Source organism: Dama dama, chromosome 10 (genome assembly GCF_033118175.1).
Source record: "Dama dama isolate Ldn47 chromosome 10, ASM3311817v1, whole genome shotgun sequence".
Lineage (NCBI taxonomy): Eukaryota > Metazoa > Chordata > Mammalia > Artiodactyla > Cervidae > Dama > Dama dama.
Window position 1 is genome coordinate 31,170,415 of NC_083690.1, and position 19,894 is coordinate 31,190,308.

General features: G+C 38.0%; 1 protein-coding gene across 1 annotated transcript in view; it reads right to left on the reverse strand.

The window, feature by feature from the left end:
* AUTS2 (activator of transcription and developmental regulator AUTS2) overlaps nt 1-19,894 on the reverse strand; it is a 1,187,145-nt gene that overhangs the window by 670,336 nt on the left and 496,915 nt on the right. Inside the window, exons 3-4 of the mRNA XM_061153366.1 lie at nt 17,057-17,158; nt 1,346-1,381 (exon numbers count right to left, since the gene is read on the reverse strand). Of these exons, the coding sequence (XP_061009349.1) occupies nt 1,346-1,381; nt 17,057-17,158 (138 nt within the window). The remainder of the gene's footprint in view (nt 1-1,345; nt 1,382-17,056; nt 17,159-19,894) is intronic.

The window sequence follows — 19,894 nt, forward strand, 5'->3', positions numbered from 1 at the left end:
AGAGAATAAACATTGGCATGCTCCAGATTTTACTTCCAGCATCTCAACCCACATCCAGCCTGGTGTGAAGAGATGGCAGATGGGACTACTTCTGTTATTTCGGCTGCTGAAGCAGGATCTCGTTTCAGCATCCTGCTTGTTTCTGTAAGCATGAATATTCAACCACAATAAGGAATAAGGATAAGTGTGCTGACTGTATGAAGCAGGTACTAAGAAATCGTCAACCCTTTCTCTTTGTATCATAGGCTAAGACTGAAAAAAAAAAAAAATTCATATTTACTAAATGCCACTTCTTCTAAGCTTGGAAAAGACTTATTATTCAATGAAATGATGCTTGTTTTCATGGATTTAATGTAAATGTAAGGAGAGAAATGTGTGGGCAGAAGAAAACCAAAGTAATCAGCATTCTAGGGGGGAGAAATTTAAAGCCAACACAACAGAATCAGTAATTATCTTCCACTTTATTTTCATGATTTCATTATTTTCCCTGAAAATGCTGAGCAGATATTAGAGTATCAGTGTGTTCATCATTGAGAACATAAATAAGATTTCTTCAAATTCCTTTAAATACCACAACAAATGTCTACATGGGCATGTTATCCTACTGTGTAAATAACGTTTATGTGTAATTCTTAATTACTTGTATCTTGAAAAGCATTACTGAACCCAAGAAGGATAATTTAGCTATAGATAAAAGGAATGGAAGTGACAATTTCTTCATGAATGAGAAATATTGGGATAAGCCCTGAGGTGTATCACCATCCACACACTTCCCAAAGGACAGAGAAAAAGGTCTTAAAATTAAATAATATATCTATAGTCAATAAAATGAGGATTTTGATGGCTGTTGGGAAAAAAATCTAAAGGGCACCTACTCAGACTGTGAGGGAAAGCATACATTCACCTCTCAAAAAAATTAAAATATGGCAATTCACTGTATAAGCGGGGCAGTTCTTCAAGGGATCTTAAAGTACATGTATACCTCATTGCATAAATTGAATTCCATCTTCCACTTGACACTTCTCACTAAAAAAACAATTTTTCAGGAAAGGTGGCTCAAGTTAAGCAGGATTCCCTGTATCTCCTTACTCTGCCAGGTGAGGGGCAAATGTCCTGGGCGCTAGAAACCAGACACATTTTTGAGACTGACTTGTGAACCCTAGTGCCCAGCAGGCGATGTCTTTTAAAAATAAAATAACTCTTAGTAAAAGGATGGACATCAGCCTGCTCTTCAGGACTGAGAGGGAATTTCCTGGACTTTTTTCCCACACCCTAATGAGCATATATTACACAAGAAAATGAATGTCAGCGCGAGGCACACATGTGGAAGTTGAGATAAACTTACGAAGTAGCCTGTTCCCAAGCTGGAAGGAGCTGAACTCTGCAAGAAAGCATAAAAACAAAGTGGAAAATCAGCAATGGTTTTTAACACGTTCCAATCCACACAGCTCATTACCAGTTCTTCACAGGCTTTTCATCACGACACCACATCGCCTGTGTACGCGGCCCCTTGTCATCTGCTACTGATACAAACACCGTGTTGCTTAATTTTCCCCTTTACATCTCTCAACAACTCAGAGATGCTAACGTGCTATTTACTGAATTCCAAGCTTCTGCGGTGGACGTAATTGCCAATTTATTTGACAGGCAGCTGGGTAATGAATTAATGATGGCATTTCGCCCTGCACTGAGACTAACCAGACACGCATCAGCCTGCCTCCCTGACTTGCTGACATTCAATGCCCTGGTCTCAAGCTACTCAGTTTTGTGGCCACAAAGGGGCAGGCAAGAGGAAAGAGCCCAGACTGACTTGAAAATAAAAAGCCCAGTGGGTTTGGATGACTTTTCCAGTGTGTGACCTACTTGCCAGCTTATTCCCTCAAGGCACCAGTTAGTACACACAGAGCGCTTTTCAAAACTGAGACATTTTGTAAACATAATTAGTAGACTAAAATGCAAAGAATGTGTGGGTAAAGGGGAGTAGTGAAAAGCACCACTCTTCCAAAGGTTTTAGTCACCAAAGTTATCAGTTTAGGCTTCCATAGTTCTCAAACATGGGGAACAAAAAACAGTGATGCTGAAAGGTACCTGAGGCATCACTTCATAGGGGAAAGAGACCCAAGAAAAGAACTTGGTTTGAATTTTAAACTTGGCTGTTTGTATTGTTTTTTCCTCCAAAACCTCTCATTACAAATTCTTTAATTTGCGGTGTCCTCTTTATGAACGAGAGAGGCCCAAGATAAGCTTGAAACAAAAAGAATGCTAAGACTGAGATAGTCTTCAGGTCTCAGCAAGGAATCCTTGTGCCAGCGAGGCCTCTCCCTGACGGGCTTGGGCCAGTTGTTACACCTTCCACCTACAGAGAACGGACTTCCACAGTGATGCAACAGCTACTTGGGTATCCTCTAACTGTTCTATCTAAATGCCTTGTCCCTGCTCTGCAAACCACAGGGAGCAGGTACCATCTGCTTGACTCATCCTGGTTTTCCTAGCACTTAGCTCAATGCCTTGCACATAGGAGGCATTTAGTAAGTATTAGTTGAATTAATGTATAAATAAATTAATGAATGCACGGACTGTATGTGGATGGGACTCAGGCGAACTGAACATCTCCAAAAATCATATCTCCAAATACAGATATGATTCTTGATTTTACACCAGTTTTGAAGAAGAAATAATGGTGCTATAAGTACAAAGACCATCTGCATCAAACAAGGACATGATGCTCCAGGGCATTCCTAAATGCAGCTCCTGGAGCAAAACTTTCTTCCCCTCAGTGTTCCAGACAGGCTTGGGGGAAGAAAGAACCTAGATATGTGATCCTGGACACTGGACTGGATTTTCAAAAATCTTGCTGCATTTGTGATCCTATAAATGGTACGTAGGGAGAGCAACAGTAGTCATGGAGACAGCTCCTCAGAGCAATGATTAGCCATGTGATGGCATCACCTGTTTTCAGCACCTACCCGCCCGCACCACTGAACACAGGAAGGCAAAAGCAAAGTTAGATCTCCACCAGCCTGGAGTCGTGCCCCTGGGAGGCAAACTCATTTTAGGATGAATTACTCAGAGAGAGCATGGGATTTGTTTATTTCAGTGTTTTTTCCCCCTTTCTGCAAATGTATTTCATCCCAGAAGCGGAAGGACCCCTTCAAGCCCACCTCCCCACCCCCACATACATATCATCTTATTGTATACCCAGAAAATGACATCCTTCAGGTCCCGGGAAGCTCTGTTATACTCATTTTGCATATATATTGTACATTACTCAGGGAGCTGGGTGGAGAAGAGAGCTTTGTTGTGCATATTTGTTCTGGCTATTGTTTATGCAGGTCTGACTGAATGAGGGAACAGTGGGTATCATTTCAATTTCTGATGTCAACATCAAATTACTTATTTAATTTCATGCCTGGCGAAGCATTGTATAGCTACACGCAGAATCATTTCACTTCATTTGTTATGCTGTGTTTTCGTGGCGATTGGCTTGCCTTCCAACTGACAGCTTTAATTACGACATGAATTTGATTGCACTGCCGAGGAATTAACATAATGCAACAAAGCATTTAAGAACTCTGCCTTACAACACCCCCCTCACAGACACACGCATGTACGCACACATGAGCACAGACAGACACATGAAGGAATAGACACAAGATCCTCACGTACATTAAAGGTCTGATGGAGTTTCAACTTTTGCTAGAAAGCATATAGAACCAGAGAGTCAGAGGCTACCCACATTTGGACTCACCATTTTTTTTGTCAATAAAAAGATTTGTGGCATTCAGCTATAATTTCTGGACCTAGCAGAAAAGTTCATAGAAAAACCCTTCTAATCTACTTTGCCAAATGTCCATGGCGTTGACATTTCCTCCCCTCTAACTCCTTTCTCCACTATATTTTTCTTGGGGGATTGCCAGCTCCCTTCAATCACTGATGGAAAACTTGAACAGAAACGTTTCTGAAATAAAATGATTTCTCCTCGGTCTAGTTCTATAAGCCCAAGAATCTGCTAAGGCCCTGTGTTCAGTGGGATGCTACCCCTGGTCCTTCACCATCAGACAGAGGCATAAGAGAGGTTCTGAGACCAGCAACAGGGCAGAGTCAGGGTTTCACTGACAGCTCAGGTCACATACCACATGCCTCAGGCCTTGCCATCCAAAGGTCCAGAAAAGTCTCTGTTACTTATACGTAATCTAAGAATATATTTAAAAGCTGAAAACACTTGATAGTTTTAACATTTTTCCAAGTCACAAATTCCACGAACAACTTAAACCACGGGCAACAACAGATTATGCTACATTGTTGTGTTAACAGCTCAGCTGTGTCCAACTCCTTGTGACCCCAAGGAATGTGGCCCCGCCAGACTCCTCTGTCCATGGGATTTCCCAGGCAAGAGTGGGTTGCCATTCCCTTCTCCAGGGGATCTTCCCAACCCAGGGATTGCTGGCAGATTCTTTACCACCAGAGCCACCAGGAAAGCCCCAGGTTATGCTATAAGAATGAAATAAATACTTAAAAATAGCTTTTTTTACTGTTAGAAATGTTTTATGTTTCTATAGCTATTTGTTTACAGATGTGCATCTAGGGATTATTATTGTTTTCTCATGTTACAGAAGAAGAGACAGACACTCAGGAAAGCAGATAGGTGGTGATGCCCTAACCACTGAACCATTTGATGAAATCAAGTTGAATTTTAACTTTCTGTGCTTCCCCAATTTATAATGAGGGCAAGGGGCTTCCATTTTTGTTGCCTGGACAGAGACTGCATACACTGTCCAAACTATATGGCAAAAGTGGCCATAGAATCTAAAAAAGGGTATAAGTCAAAATGAGGCTTGAAAAACTAAGTTTTTTTTAATGCAATAAATAAAAGCATCCTTGAATTTAGTAGCATTTGAAGTCACATCATATACACACGTTTAGGCAAATATGTTTGTTGAATAATGAAAAAGGCTTTGATTTTATTTCTTTAAGAAATTCTTATTTCTTTAAGTGATAGAGTTGCCAATTCATTCATATTTTCAATGCATTAGGTAGAAATGAGAGGGATAGAGAGACTCAGAAAACAGAGTAAAAGAAAGTATTTAGTGGTTTCCATGAGAAAACAAGAATATGAAGAAATTCCAGACAGCTGGCTATCATATATGTGATTTCCAGGCTCATTATAAGCTACCTCCTGTTTAACATGGTCTTTTCATTTGTTTTATTGTTTTTTCCCAGATTTGACCACTGCTCTAGCAATCTCTGCAAATTACCTATCTCGAACTCATTACGTTGTAAAGAAGAGCTTTCTTACAAACACACTCTGCCTCAATCTCCAAGCTACACGGGCTGCAGGAATAGTAATGGGATGCATAGTTGAAAGACATTTTCCAGGAAGGAGAATGTCGCTGCTGACATTCAAGTCTGCCAGTGGATATTCATTAACTGCACGCTCATTCTACTCCTCTCATTGCCCCCACCTGACTTTCTTTCCATATCTGTCACTAAGCTATCATTGAAGCTACTCATTAAACTCATGAAGTTAACATTTCTGTTTTAACATCTTACCTAGAACAAGGGATTTCAAAAATTGGTTATCCATCCAAAATAGATGTACTCCTTTCATTAGAGATCTACACAGAGAGGCCATGGCTACTATTACGGCTCCCTAAGCATGTGATGGATGTGTGCTTCACCCCAGAGGAAAATGTAAGCTCTGACCCTAGGGCTAATTTAAATACAGCATTTTAAAGTTCTTCCAAATTATCATTTGTGTCTGACATCCCTGCCTATCCACCCTCATGTTACACTTTTCCTTCTTGGGAGTAAAAAGTAGAAGGATCATGCTAAGAATCACTTGGCCAAGTATATTTCTTACAAAGGTCACAAGACGAGCTCGTTTATTTTCTATAGTGTTTTAGAAAACGATGACAATTAAAAGAACCTAAAATTTTAATCCTAAGAAATGTGCCTTGGAGATAAGATTACTGATAACTTACAAAGATGCAACATATATTTAAATAGAGAAATGAGCCACTAGTGGAAGTAAAAATGTGGGCACAACTTGAAAAAACATCAGGGGTGGAAACAGTCACTTCCAAATTCAATTTTCAACCTGTTACAACCCATTTGAAGTTGTTACCAGCTCTCATTTCTATTCAGCAGCCTTCTGGCTTTCCCCCCTAATTTCATTCTTGCTCTCAATTTTATCTGCAACTATTCACATAAAAGGAAAAGCAAACATTTTAAAGTAAAAATTACAACATTCCTTCTAACACCTTTGAGAGGCTTTTTAAATACTAACTTATATGGTAGGTTAAATAGTGTCCCACTAAAATTATAGGGCCTTTTTGGAACCTAAGAATGTGATTGTGAGGGTTAATTTTATGCATTGACTTAATTGTGCCACTGAGTAACCAGATACCTGCTCAAATGTTAGTCTGGGTGTTACCCTGAGGGTGTTTTTGGATGAGTTTAACATTTAAACCAACAGGATGAGTAAAGCATACTGTAAGTAAAGGGTAATTAAGTGGGCCTCATCCAATCAGTTTAACAGAACAAAAGGGATGGCTGTACTCAAATTAAGAGGGAATTCCCTTGACACAGCCTTCAAAGTGAAACAGGTTTTTTCCCCCACTTTCAGACTCAAGCTGCCACACAGACTTTTCCAGGGTGTCAAGCCTTCCAGTCTTTCTGGTTCTCAGACTTTGGGGCTCAGACTGGAACTAACCATCAGCTCTCCTGGGTCTCCAGCTTGCTGACTGCACATTTTGAGACTTGAGAGCCTCCATAACTGTTTAAGACTATTTAGGTGGAACCTAAATCCAATGACTGTTCTCTTGATAAGGAAATCAGACATACAGAGCTACAAATAGAGTAAAAGCCCACATGAATAGAGGCACACGTTGAAGTGATGTGGTTATAAGCCAAGTATCACCAAGGATTATAAGAAGCAATCAGAAGCCAGTAGAGCAAAGGAAGGACTCCTTTCTGAGACTTCAGAGAAACCATGGCCCTGCCAACACTTAATGCTGGACCTCCAGTCTTAAAAACTACAAGATAATAATAAATGTATTGTTTTAAGTTTCCTGGTTTGTGATCATGCATTACAGTTGCCCAGGAAACTAAGAGAGTCTATAGCCTCCTTACTATGAACTAGAAAATATCATGTGATCAGCTCCTGTATACATTCCCTCTGCTCTAACCACAAAGGCCTCCCCCACCCCTCACACTTAAACATGTCAGGCTTACTCCTGAGTCAAGGCCATGATCTTATCACTTAACTTGCCTGTATGTTCTTCCCTCCTTTCATCATTCAGGCTCCAGTTTAAACATCACCAGAACAAAAAGGACTAATTCAGTTACTCCACTTAGAGTGGCAACACCTCGCCACCCCCACTCCTGCTTTGCTCACTTCATGAAATGCATTACATCGAAAGTAAGGTTACCGTTTGCTCTCAGGTTTGCTGTTTGCCTCCCTCAACAGAGTAGAAGCTTCATGAGGCGAAAGGTTTCATGTTGCTCCCCATTCAACCTCAAGTGTCCAGAACTACAGCTGACACTTAGAAGGTATTAGATAAATACTCCTGGACAATCAAAACACTGGCATATCCAAGAAAACACATAAAAATATTACATAGGAAATACAAAAGACATAAACAAAATGGTAGGGAAAATGAAAATATGGCAAAAATAGAAAAAGAAAAGAAAGGAGAGACAGAATACCAAGAGTCTGTAACAGGTCTGGATTAGATTTTCTACTTATATACAGGGAAGTTCACTGATGCTATGGACTGTGATTGTTTCTTCCTTAATTAACTAGTAAACCTGGCAATAAAGGTTTGGGTGGTGGGTGGGAAGAAAGGAAGCTAGGACAGATGCTTGCATAGATGGATGAGTGTCGGCACGGTGGGATAGACAAACCAATAAAAACCCCGAAACCTGGGAGATTCGAGATAGGAGAAGGGACATTTCAAGAAGCAGTAGAAAAAAATGCATCAACTGTGGTATTAAATGGACTAAAGAGCTACAGAACAATAAGATCAGAGAATTGTGTTGCGTAACAGTTACGAGAATTCCCCTTTCACCTAACTTGAAATATTTCAATTCTTTCAACATCTTGAACATTTTAAAAGTATGAAATATTTGTCTGCCTTTTCACAATTAAAATTCTGAGCCCAAATTCTTTCAGAGAGAAGCCACATCCATGTAGTTATTTGAATAAAGCATTAAAGGGGTTTATTTCCACAGGGTGGTGGCAGGAAGAATTTGCTAGAAGTGACATTGGGCTACAGAAGAGAAAAAAAAAGAGTGCTCCAGAAGAAACAAGTAGAAGGTACAAACCACAGGGAAGTAGAGGAAGAAAGGGGGAATGAAGAGGTAGGGGAAGATTCTGCTAATAGCCTCAGGAGTGTGGGACTTCGTCCACAGGATCTTAAACAAGACAGTTTAATAGTGAGTTCTGATTCTCAGAAAAACAACTGTTGGGCCTGTCCCAGTCCAGTGGCTGGGAATCCATGCTCTCAATGCGACGGGCTCAGGTTCCACCCCTGATTAGGGAACTAGAGCCCATATGAATGACTAAGACTTTGCATGCCAAAACCAAGACCTGGTGCAGCCAAATAAAGAAAATAAGTAAATAAATATTTAAAAAAAAAAACAACTGTGGAAGCTTTGTAGTGTAACAGGCAAAGGAAACAGAGGTGGATCAGATTCTATCATTGGGAGGCCACAGGAATCATCCAAGTAAGAAATGATAAGGGCATTTGAGCATCAGTTATGTAAAGGTAAGGATAATCATAGTCAAATGCTTCCTCAGAAATAGGAGAGTGACTACGTAAACAGGTTAACTAAGAGGAAGGAAAAGAGTTCAAATTTGAAGGTAATAGCTCTGAGATCCAGTATGGGGATAGGGAAATAAAAGAGTTCAGGTTTGAGAAAACAGAATATAATGAAGATTTTATTTGAGAGGAAAATGGTGTTTGTCATGATTGAGACAAGCAGGTGTTGTGGAACTGACAGCTACAAGGGAATTCAAATCAGAAAGTTTAGAAAAGGCTTCTATAGTAAGTATAAATCTGATGTAAAAGAAGGAAATAAATATTTTTGAGCACAGTGAATGTGCCAAGAACTGTTAAAGTAATTCAAACACATGGTACCAGGTAAGTTTTAAAAGAAACATTACAAGGTAGATGAAATGACCCCCATTTCGCAGAATAAGAAACCAAGCCTTGGAAAGATCAAGTTTTTTGCTCAAGGTCACATGGATAATAAATAGCAAGCTAGCTATTAAAACTCAGTCTGTTTGTAACAAATGCCCATGATCACTTCAAAATTTGAGGTTTTGTTCTATGTATTAAGTCTTTAAGTAAGTTTATCTCAAGACTTTTGACAACTTCCTCAGTTACAAAATTCTGTTTAAGTTTAGAAGCAATACTTTTCCCTCTGAATAACTCATCATGAATATTTATATAGTCAATTATTCCCCTTAACCTTTTCCTTAGTGACTAATCTAAACAAGTTACTGTTTCTCCTTGATGTGGACAATGTGAGAGTCCCTGTAGACTATTATTCCCTCCTGGCAATGTACTGTGGGATACATAATTTGGAAAAGCCAAGCACATTTGGTTTTTGAGCTTTACCCATGAGTCAAATTCTCCAGCCACACTGGAATTCTTTTTTCTTAACTTTTTTGCCTGTCCAATTGAAAAAGAAAGAAAGAAGCAAAGCTGGAATAACATAGTTATCTTGATTAGAGACACTTGAGGTAAGTCTCAACTTCCAAAGCTTCTAAAAATATCTTTCAAGTGAGTGAAAAACTGAAGAGAATTTCATCTCAGCTTAAAATCTAGAGTGGGCATTATAAACTAACAGGGATTAAATTCACTCTCCCACTTTAAGTAACTAAAACAACTAGACAAAATGTGTGGGGGAAAAAAAAAACATTTTAAGAAACTGGGCAATAGGAGTGTAGTGATCTTAGAGGGACAGAAAGAAAACAAAATAATTCTTACAACTGCCCCAGCATAGTCCCTGGACAGAGTTTTCATGCTATAGTAGGGTGGCTGCGGGTAACCCAGGTGGAGCCCAGAAGAACCCCTGAGTTGAGAAGGTAGAGTTGACAGTCAGAAGAAGCCAAGTCAGCTGAAATTTGTAAAGCAGAGGATGGGAGAAAAGGCAGGTTCACGGTGAGAGAAGCAGGAAAGCTGGAGACATCGTCCCTCTCGTCATCACTGGAGTCTGTATCAGCACATCCATGCGACAAAAGTACCCAAGGGAAGGGCAACGACCACCGGGAAGGAGCAGGTAGAATGACTGCAGAGTCACGGAGGGCGGGGGATAACTGGCACTCCCACCAGCCAGAGTGGAAAAACCTTGTCCACATCGGTAATTAGGCAGAGTCTTCAGCACTGGGGAAAAGCAAGCTTTGTCCTAAAGGTTGTTCTGGATGTCCCACCCAGAAAAGCTTAAAAGCAAACCTCAGAAGAAATAAAAATATTATTTCCAAGTGGCATAATTGTATCCCAGAGAAAAGCTCAAGAATATTTATGAAAACCAAAAATATCCAGCACTCATCAAAAACAAAAAAATTCCCAATATTTGGCATCTTAAAAAAAAAAGTCAGCCACAGACAAAAGCCAGAAAATACAATCCATAATGAGGATAAAAATCGATCAATAGAAACAGACTCAAAAATGACACAGATGACAGAGTTAGTAGAATATGAACGTTGAAACAGCAGTAACTATTTTCCACATGTTCAAGAAAGTAATGAAAGCGTGAGCAAGGTGAGGAGCAACAAGGAGATATTTCAGCAAACAAAAACTAGCAGTGGTCTTTGACTCTATCCCCTCATTTTCTGACAGTTATTAAAGTAATTAATTACTAGTTCTCCTTTAAGAAAAAAAAAATTGAAGTATCTTTATTCTTTAAAATATCATGGGGTAGACATTGCCCTCATACCCAAAAGAGTTACTTTGTGACTTGACTTGTCAAATGCATTCATCTCAAAGATTGTAGATTGCAATGGCCCTGAGGTAAGGCTCTGCAACCTCACAGCTATTCGTGTGAAGGAAATAAGTGACTGGAGGTTTTGAGACATTTCACTAAAAGCCACCTACTTCTTTTACTTCCCTTTTCTTTTTTCATGTGTGTCATTTCTACTTTCATCTTTGAATAGTGCTGCAAGAAGTATGAATTTTAATAATAAGCAATACAAACCCAAAGTATATCACAGACTGACCTGACACAAGATTGACAGGATTGTTACAGCCCTAGTATTTTTAAAATTTTTTTTACTATGGTAAAAAAAAAAAAAAATATATATATATATATATATAATAAAATGCAATATTTCAACTAATTTTAAGTGTACAATTCAGTGGCATTAGTTATATCGTAATGCTATGCAACCATCAAAACTATCGATTTCCAAAACCATTTCTTCACCACAAACAGAAACTTTGTTACAGTTAAACCATAACTCTCATCTTACACACTCCCCTACCCCTGTCATGGGTCCCTGAAAACTCCCATTATACTTTCTGCCTCTAGGAACTTGCATATTCTAGATACTTCACATAAAAGGTATCAGAAAATATTTGTCTTTTTATGTCTAGATTCTTCCACTGAGCATAATGTTTTCAAGACTTGAACTTCATTCTTTTTTATGGCTAATACTGCCATGTCCATATATGCCACTTTTTGTTCATCCATGTACCTGCTGATGAACTCTTGGGATGTTTACATCTTTTGGTTACTATAAATGATGATGCAGTGAAAACTGGCATATAAGTATCTCTTTGAGGACCTGGTGTTTGGGTATATACCTAACAGGAGAATTGGTGTCATGTATGATAATTCTGTTTAGCTTTTTGAGGAATGTCAAGCTGTTTTCCACGGTGGATTGATCATTTTATATTTCCACCAGCATGTATGAAGGTTTCGACTTCTCTAAATTCTTGCCAACACTTGCTATTTTCCTTTCTTCAAAAGTATAACTATCCTAGTAGCTGTAAAGTAATACCTCATTCTGGTTTTTATTTGCATTTCCCGAATCACTATAATGATGAGCATCTTTCATGGGCTTACTGGTTATTTGTGTATCTTCTTTGCAAAAATATCTGCTTAAGTCCTTTGCCCATTATTGAATTCAGTTGTTTGTCTTTTTGTTGTAGTCTTTACATATTCTTGATATTAAACATTTATCAATTATATGATTTGCAAATATTTTCCTCCCATTCTTTAGGTTTTCTTTTCATTTTCTTGACAATACCCACTGATGCACAGAAGTTTTAAATTTTGATGAAGTCCAACTTATGCATTTTCTCTCTACCTAGTTGTGCTTTTGATGTCGTATCTAAAAATCCACTGCAAATTCAAGGTCATGAAGATTTACACACATTTTCCTGTAAGAATTTTATGGTTCTAGCCCTTAACATTTAGGTCACTTATTCATTTTGAGTTAATTTTTGTTCATGGGGTGATGTAGGGGTCCAAATTCATTCTTTTGCATGGGAAAATCCAGTGGTCCCAGCACCATCTGTTGAAGAGAAAATTCTTTCCCAAATAAACGGATATAAAACTCATGCTAAAAATTACTTTGCTATAGATGTATGAGTTTATTTCTGAACTTTCAATTCTATTCCATTGGTCCATATGCTTACACTAACTCTAGTACCACACAGCTTTGATCACTGTAGCTTTGTAGTTAAGTTTTGAAATTGGGAAGTGTGACTCTCTCAAACTTGATTTATTTCAATACCGTGTTGACTTTTAGGGGCTTCATGCCATTTCATGTGATTATGAGTGTCTGATTTTCCATTTTTGCAAAAAAGGATGTTGGAATTTTCACAGACATTGCATTGAATCTGTAGATTGCTTTGAAGGGTATTGATATCTTAACAATACTCAGTATTTCTATCCATAATCACAGAATATCTTTTGTCAATTTTTTTTTGATCAAAAAGAAAACAAGTTCAGGGAAACCAGTGAAAAAGATCTCAGTAACCAGACAACCCTGAGCTCTTGCCCCCTGACCTACTGTGCTTTCATTTCTCTACTGTGATGAAATCATGATTAACTCATCCTGGAATAATTTCCAGGGTCAATATGATCTTGTATTAAAAGCACAACAAAATCTCAGAACACTTATTTAAGGATTAAGTATTGTTAACAAATTAGATAAGAAATAGTTATACCTTTAAATTTATAGTTCCACCACAAACTTAACGAAACATATAAACACAATGAAATATTCTTGTATATATATTCATACTCACAGTGAAAGACTAAGTATTCTTTATTTATTTATTTGATACTGCACCACATTAAAAGAAAAGGTAATCACAACTAAGATATTAAATGAGTTCCAAAAAAAATGCGATACGTTTTGTTTATCCCACTTAATTCTTGTACAAATTTGCTTGTATGCTCAGTCACTAGGTCATGTCCGACTCAGGCTGTTCTGTCCATGGGATTTCTCAGGCAAGAATACCAGAGTGGGTTGCTATTTACTCTCCAGGGTACCTTCCCAACCCAAAGATCGAACCCATGGCTCCTTCACTGGCAGGTGGATTCTTTATCACTGAGCTACCCAGGAAGCCCAAGAATTTAATAATCCACAATTTCAAATGTCACCCTAAATTTAACAACCTTTCCTGAGAGGTACAGCAAGATCTCTGTGTCTTAGGGTTGCCCACCTTGGCTGAGAAATGGACAGTAAAAAGTTTTGAGTACACACCCCTAAGATACCTGTTTATGAATTATATATAAGAACTATTCCATACTTATTAAATTGAATATTAGTAAAGTTTAATTTCTATTTTTTAAAGAAAAAATAAGCCATAATATTTTTTTCCTAAAATACACTGGATCATCTTGTACAGCATAATCAAGAAAACTACTTTAGAGAATTAAAAAAGAGGAAAACAAAAGGGGAAGGTTTTTGCTCTTTATGATATATCCTAACTCTACTGCTTCTTGAAACTCAGAGACTCTGAATGCTGTCTCATTTTTAAGCCAAAGCAATCTTGAGAAAGTACAACAAAGTTGAAGGTATCAGGCCCCCAGACTTGACACTATGCTACAAAGCTAGAGTAATCAAAATACTATGGTATTGGCACAAAAACAGACACATGGGTCAATGAAACAGAATAGACATCACAGAAATAAACCAACACTCACACGGTCTATTGATCTATGACAGAGGATGCAATAATAAATGATAGGGAAAAGAGAGTATCTTTAATAAATAATGTTCAGAAAATTGGACAGCTACATGCAAATGAATGAAAGTGTAACACTTTCTCATATTAAATTGAAAAATAAGCTCAAAATGAATTAAAAACTTAAATATAAGACCTGAAAGCATAGTACTCCTAGGACAAAAAAAATCACAGGCAGTAATCTCTTTGACGTTAGTCTTACCAATTTTTTTTTGGATATACCTCCACAGGAAAGGGCAACAAAAGCAAAAATAAACAAATGGAACTATATAAAGCTAAAAAGCTTTTTGATCAGCAAAGGAAACTACCAACAAAACAAAAAAGTAACATTGATTCGGAGAAGATATTTGCAAATGATATTTCTGATAAGGAGTTGGTACCTAAATGTATAAAGAACTCATAGAACTCAATGTCAAAAAAAAAAAAAAAAAAAAACCTGATTAAAAAATACATAGGGAACCTAAGTAGGCATTTTTCAAAGAAGACATACCGATGGCCAATAGGCACATGAAAAATGTTAACATCATTAATCAGCAGGGAAATGCAAATCAAAACCAGAATGAGATTATCACCTCACATCGGTTAGAATGGCTGGTATCAAAAAGACAAGAAACAACAAGTGTTGGTGAGAAGGTGGACAAAAAGGGAATCACTGTGCGTGGCTGTTGAGAATGTAAATCTGTGCAGTCACTATGGAAAACAGTATGAAGATTACTCAAAAAACTAAAGGTAGAACTACCATATGAACCAGCAATTCTACTTCTACTTCAACAGAAACAGTAAATAAAAAAAAAAAGTACCCCTCCATTCATTGCACCACTATTTATAACAGCCAAGATATGAAAGCAACCTAAATGTTCATCATCAGATAAATGAATAAAAAAAAATACTATAGATTGACGCACACATACAAAGGAAGACAACTCAGCCATAACAAAGAATGAACTCTTCTCAGTGGCAGCAACGTAGATAAACTGAAGGATACTATGCCAAGTGAAATAAGTCAGACAGAGAAAAATGAGTACCATATGATTTCACTTATACATAGAATCTACAAAACAAAGCAACGAACAAACAAAACAGAAACAGACTCATAGACATGGAGAACAAACAAGTGGTGGTCAAAGAGCAGAGAGGTGATTGTGGGAGGATAGACAGACAAAATCAGTAAAGGGAATTAAGAAGGATAAACTTCCAGTTATAAAATGAATATATCACAGGGATATAAGTGAACCCATAGAGAATACAGTCAATGATACCACAACAAATTTGTATTGTGATAGATGAAAGCTGGATTATTGTGGGGATCATTTCAGAATGTATAAAAAATATCAAGTCATTATGTTGTACACCTGAAACAAACGTAGTACTATACACTAATTATATGCTGCTGAGCTGTGCTTAGTCGCTGAGTCGTGTCCAACTTTTTGTGACCACATGGACTGTAGCCCGCCAGGTCCCTCTGTCCATGGGGATTTCCCAGGCAAGAATACCGGAGTGGGTTGCCATGCCCTCCTCCAGGGGATCTTCCCAACCCAGGGGTTGAACCTAGGTCTCCTGCATTGCCAGTGGATTCTTTAGTGTCTGAGCCACCAAGGAAGCTCAAGAATACTGGAGTGAGGAGCCGATCCCTTCTCCAGGGGATCTTCCTGACCCAGGAATCAAACTGGGGTTCCCTGTATTGCAGGGAGATTCTTTACCAGTGAAGCTACCAGGGATACCCATATAATTATAACTCAATTTAAAAAGAAAAAGAAAGATGGTTAGAATCCTAAACTCACCACCTGTGGTGACTAAAATGTAATCTGTAGCTTCTGGGGGAAGAAAAAAAAGGAAGAAAGGAAAGAAAGAAAGACAAGGAAAGGCGGAGAGAGGGACAGGGAAAGAAGTGATGAGAAGAGACAAGAAGAGAAAAAAGAAAAGAAAAGGAAATTTCCCAAATTGAGTACACTAATCACAAAAGGTAAAATGGTGTTATTTATGGGAATGCTCTTCAATGGTTACCCAAATTACTTTTTTAGTGACAGTAGAATTATTTTCTTCCTCTAAGTAAAAGTTTTTTGCAAATAAATCAAACAGATTGGGAAGAAAATAAGAATACTGTCTCATTCTGTTAATGTTCCTTTCTTTCTATCATGAATAAAAATTTCCCCCTACTCGATCTATTTTAAAGGAAAGTTTTAAAGTGTTGCTCTCAGGTGAAAAGATGGGTCAAGGATCCTGTTCTAGGACACATCAGGGAGGGGTGTGAGACGACCCCAAGAGGGCAGAAGTGGTTCCGTGCCTTGCTGATGCGCAGGGGGCTGGAGAGTGGTTAGAACAGGTCTAGAAGGCTGACAGACCCCCTTAGGAGGCATGTGGTGTGTGCTCACAGGGGGGTTTCCTCCAGAAATCAGAAGGAAATTTTAATTCCTTCACTTGCCAAGTAAGTGGTGGGTTAGTCATCCCTTCCAACAGGAATAAAATGAAAGAAAGGGGCTGTTACTGATCTCACAGATGAAGAAATGATGAAAGGCACACATTTAAGTACGCCATCTCCCAGTTGCAGCACTGCCAGACTAGTTTTTTCATTTGTAACACTGATACCAAAAAGTATTATCACTTCCTTTTGTAATCTATTGTTTTTAAGCTGACAGATACACCCAACCAACATTATAATTCTTTAAAACACATTTTAAGTCAAACTAGAAAACAGAAGGACACTATAAAGCAAGGCTCAAATATGTGTCTGCCAAGAGAGGATAAATGCTTGGATATTTACAAAATGAAGAGAAGGGATGTGCTGGTGAACGGAAACTGGACTCAAGGGATGTGTGGTCTGGTGGTTCTAGTTTTTTTTTTTAACTTACGTCGCTGAGCCTTTCCCGGGAGCTGCTCCTGTGGAAGCCTTTGGATTCTCCACTGGCGCTTTCACTGTCACTGTCCCTGCAGCTGTTCTGCCCTGGCTTGAGCTGAAGGAAGAAGAAAAGAGAAAAAAGAAAAGTGTCAGTGGTCTCCTCACACAACTGCTCCTTCACCCTTATTCTTTAAGCCTTGTCAAAAATGAACAATTTAAGGTCCTGATCTTTAGCATTTTTCTCAGCTTCTGAATAGGGCCAGGCAAGCTGCTATAGAAAGAAATGTGGAGGATAAGATAAGTAAAACATTTAGCATAAAATGTCAATGTAGATAAAACACCTGAGCAAGCCTTAAATAAACACTTGAAAAGTCTAACATGAATCTTGGAGGGTAATCTTCCCTGAGATTTTTCCAATCCAGGTTTCACCAACTATGATTTCTATCTTATTCTCTCTGTCCTCTTCTGGAGAAGAAAAAAAAGAAACAACAAACAGAACAAAAAACAAGTTTTTCTTTTCCTAAGAGAAAATGATGAGATTCTTTATATTATCCTTTAACCACTAGGGAGACCCTGTTTTTCAAGATAATACTCTAAAGATGTTTTAAAATACCAAATTAAGACCTACAGCTTAAGTAAATTAAGCCAGCATCCATTCAACGACTATGTATTAAATATAACATCTGAACCTGAAAGTAAAACTAGAGATATGGTGCTTACTGATCAACTTAAACAGTCTCTGCTGTTTAGTAGCTTTACAAAGCTATGTTACCAGTTTCTACACATTTACTGGCCCTAATTTTCATGTTCAGGATATTGGACACATTTACCCAGATCTGATTTTTCACTCAAACACACAGAACAGCAAACCAAGAGTCTATATAAGACTGAGTCAAATTCACATGGACCATTAGTCTGTGATGTTATCACCAACCACGTTTGCAGAGAATGCAAGCAATGTGATGCAAGTTACAACACACAGTCCCTTTGCAATGTGCTCACTCTAGCAAGAGAAAGAGCAGGATAAACAGAGACAGCAACACAAGGAAATACATACACGCTAAATGAAAACCAGAAACGAGCCAGTGATGTTAGGAGGAAAGGCAATTTCTGAAGTCTTGGATTGTAAAAGAAGATTAAGTTCCTGTGGCTGAAAGGAGAGAGAAAAATACTCTTTATGAGAGAAAGTCAAAAAGAAAAGGCAGGGAAACCAACATGCTAGGAAATGATCAGGAGTCTTATCGAAAATTTAAAACAAAAAAAAAACAAAACTTCTTTTGTGAGGAAACAAGAGGAAACAGTAGAGGGGGGCATGGGTCGGAAAAAGGGAAATGTCAAACAGAACACGAGCCCCTTATTTCTGGATAGCAGGGAACTTCAGAGAGCAGAACAGGTAACAGGTACCAAACACCTTGGCTGCAGGCTTTCATGTGGCTCTTGGGACCATGGGGGAAGGTGAACCAAGATGACTGGAGAATGAAATCAAATCAGCATTCCTTGCAGCTTTAATGTGCCTCTTTAAAGACTACAGTTCAGACCTGACTTTTGGCCATACGATCTAATCAGCTATTCCCAAATCCCCACTATGTAAAAGGCATTCTTTTTTTTTTTTTTTATTTCAACATTTCTACAAACCCACTTTTATCACTTCCTTCTAAAATCTCTTTCTCCAGGAAGTCTCCTCTAATGGAACCAAGAAAAATGATCCTAATTTTATTCTGTATCCTCCTGAGCCCTTAAGTACTTAGTTTCCTCCTAAGTTACTGTTAAACCTACTAATTCTAAGTTAATTCAGATGCAAGCTATATGAGCCTTTTCTTATTACTATGGAATAAAAGTTTAGAATACTGTCATTCTCTTCAAGTTTTCATTTTTATACTTGTAATAAAGGCGAATTGAACCTAAAATGAACATCACTTCCTTTCAATTTCCTGAACATGTCATGTCCATTCCTGGCCTGCACTTTTTCACACTAGATTTTCTCAGTTGGGAATGCTCACTCTCATTCTCTCTGCACTTTTCAGGTCAAAGTTTTTTTTGAAGCTCAGATATTATCTCTTCCACCATGCTCTTTAAAGCGTTCTTTCTCTATATATTTATTTTCTGACATATGCCTTCAAAGTCTAGCAAGCATTTCATTTTTCATTTTCATCTCATTTTCATTTTATAATTGTGATATATTTTATCAAGTTTTTAAGGGCCTGCATTAAATATATTTATACTGATGATAAAATCTGTGTGTGGAATGTAATTCATAAACAATGTCGGAACTCCTATCTCATTGGATCTCTAAGTTAAGTAGAGGCAGGTAAAACTAACTCCAGTGGGTGGAATGGAAAAAAAAAAAAACTAATAAAGGAAATCTGCTCAGAATTAGGGAACAGATTGAGGACTAACCCCATGTCTCTACTGCCTACTGCTATCTTCATTGTAATTCATAGTGCTTGCTTAAATGTTTACATTTAACCTGGAAATAATGATTCTGTGGTAGACCAGTATTCTCCCATAGAATTTATTTTCAATACATCTGTGGTAACTAACTGTATTCACAAAGAAATCTTATTAGGTAACATTTGATCAAATAATGTTTATAAAAACTAACACCTCCAACTTAGAGGAGAAATAAACATCAAACTGGGAATTCAGAGAATAAGAAAATCAAGACTTTTCCTAATGCTCAAATGGTGTAACAAAATCTAGACTTTCCATTTGGGTCTCTTCCACATTTCTTCATGGAAGGAAAAGGATGACTTCAACAAGGTCCAACAAGAGACCCCAGTGGCCCTGATGTAAATTATCTGACTAAATGTTGATCTAGGCTAAGAGCAAAACCCAAGAAAAACTCAGAGGA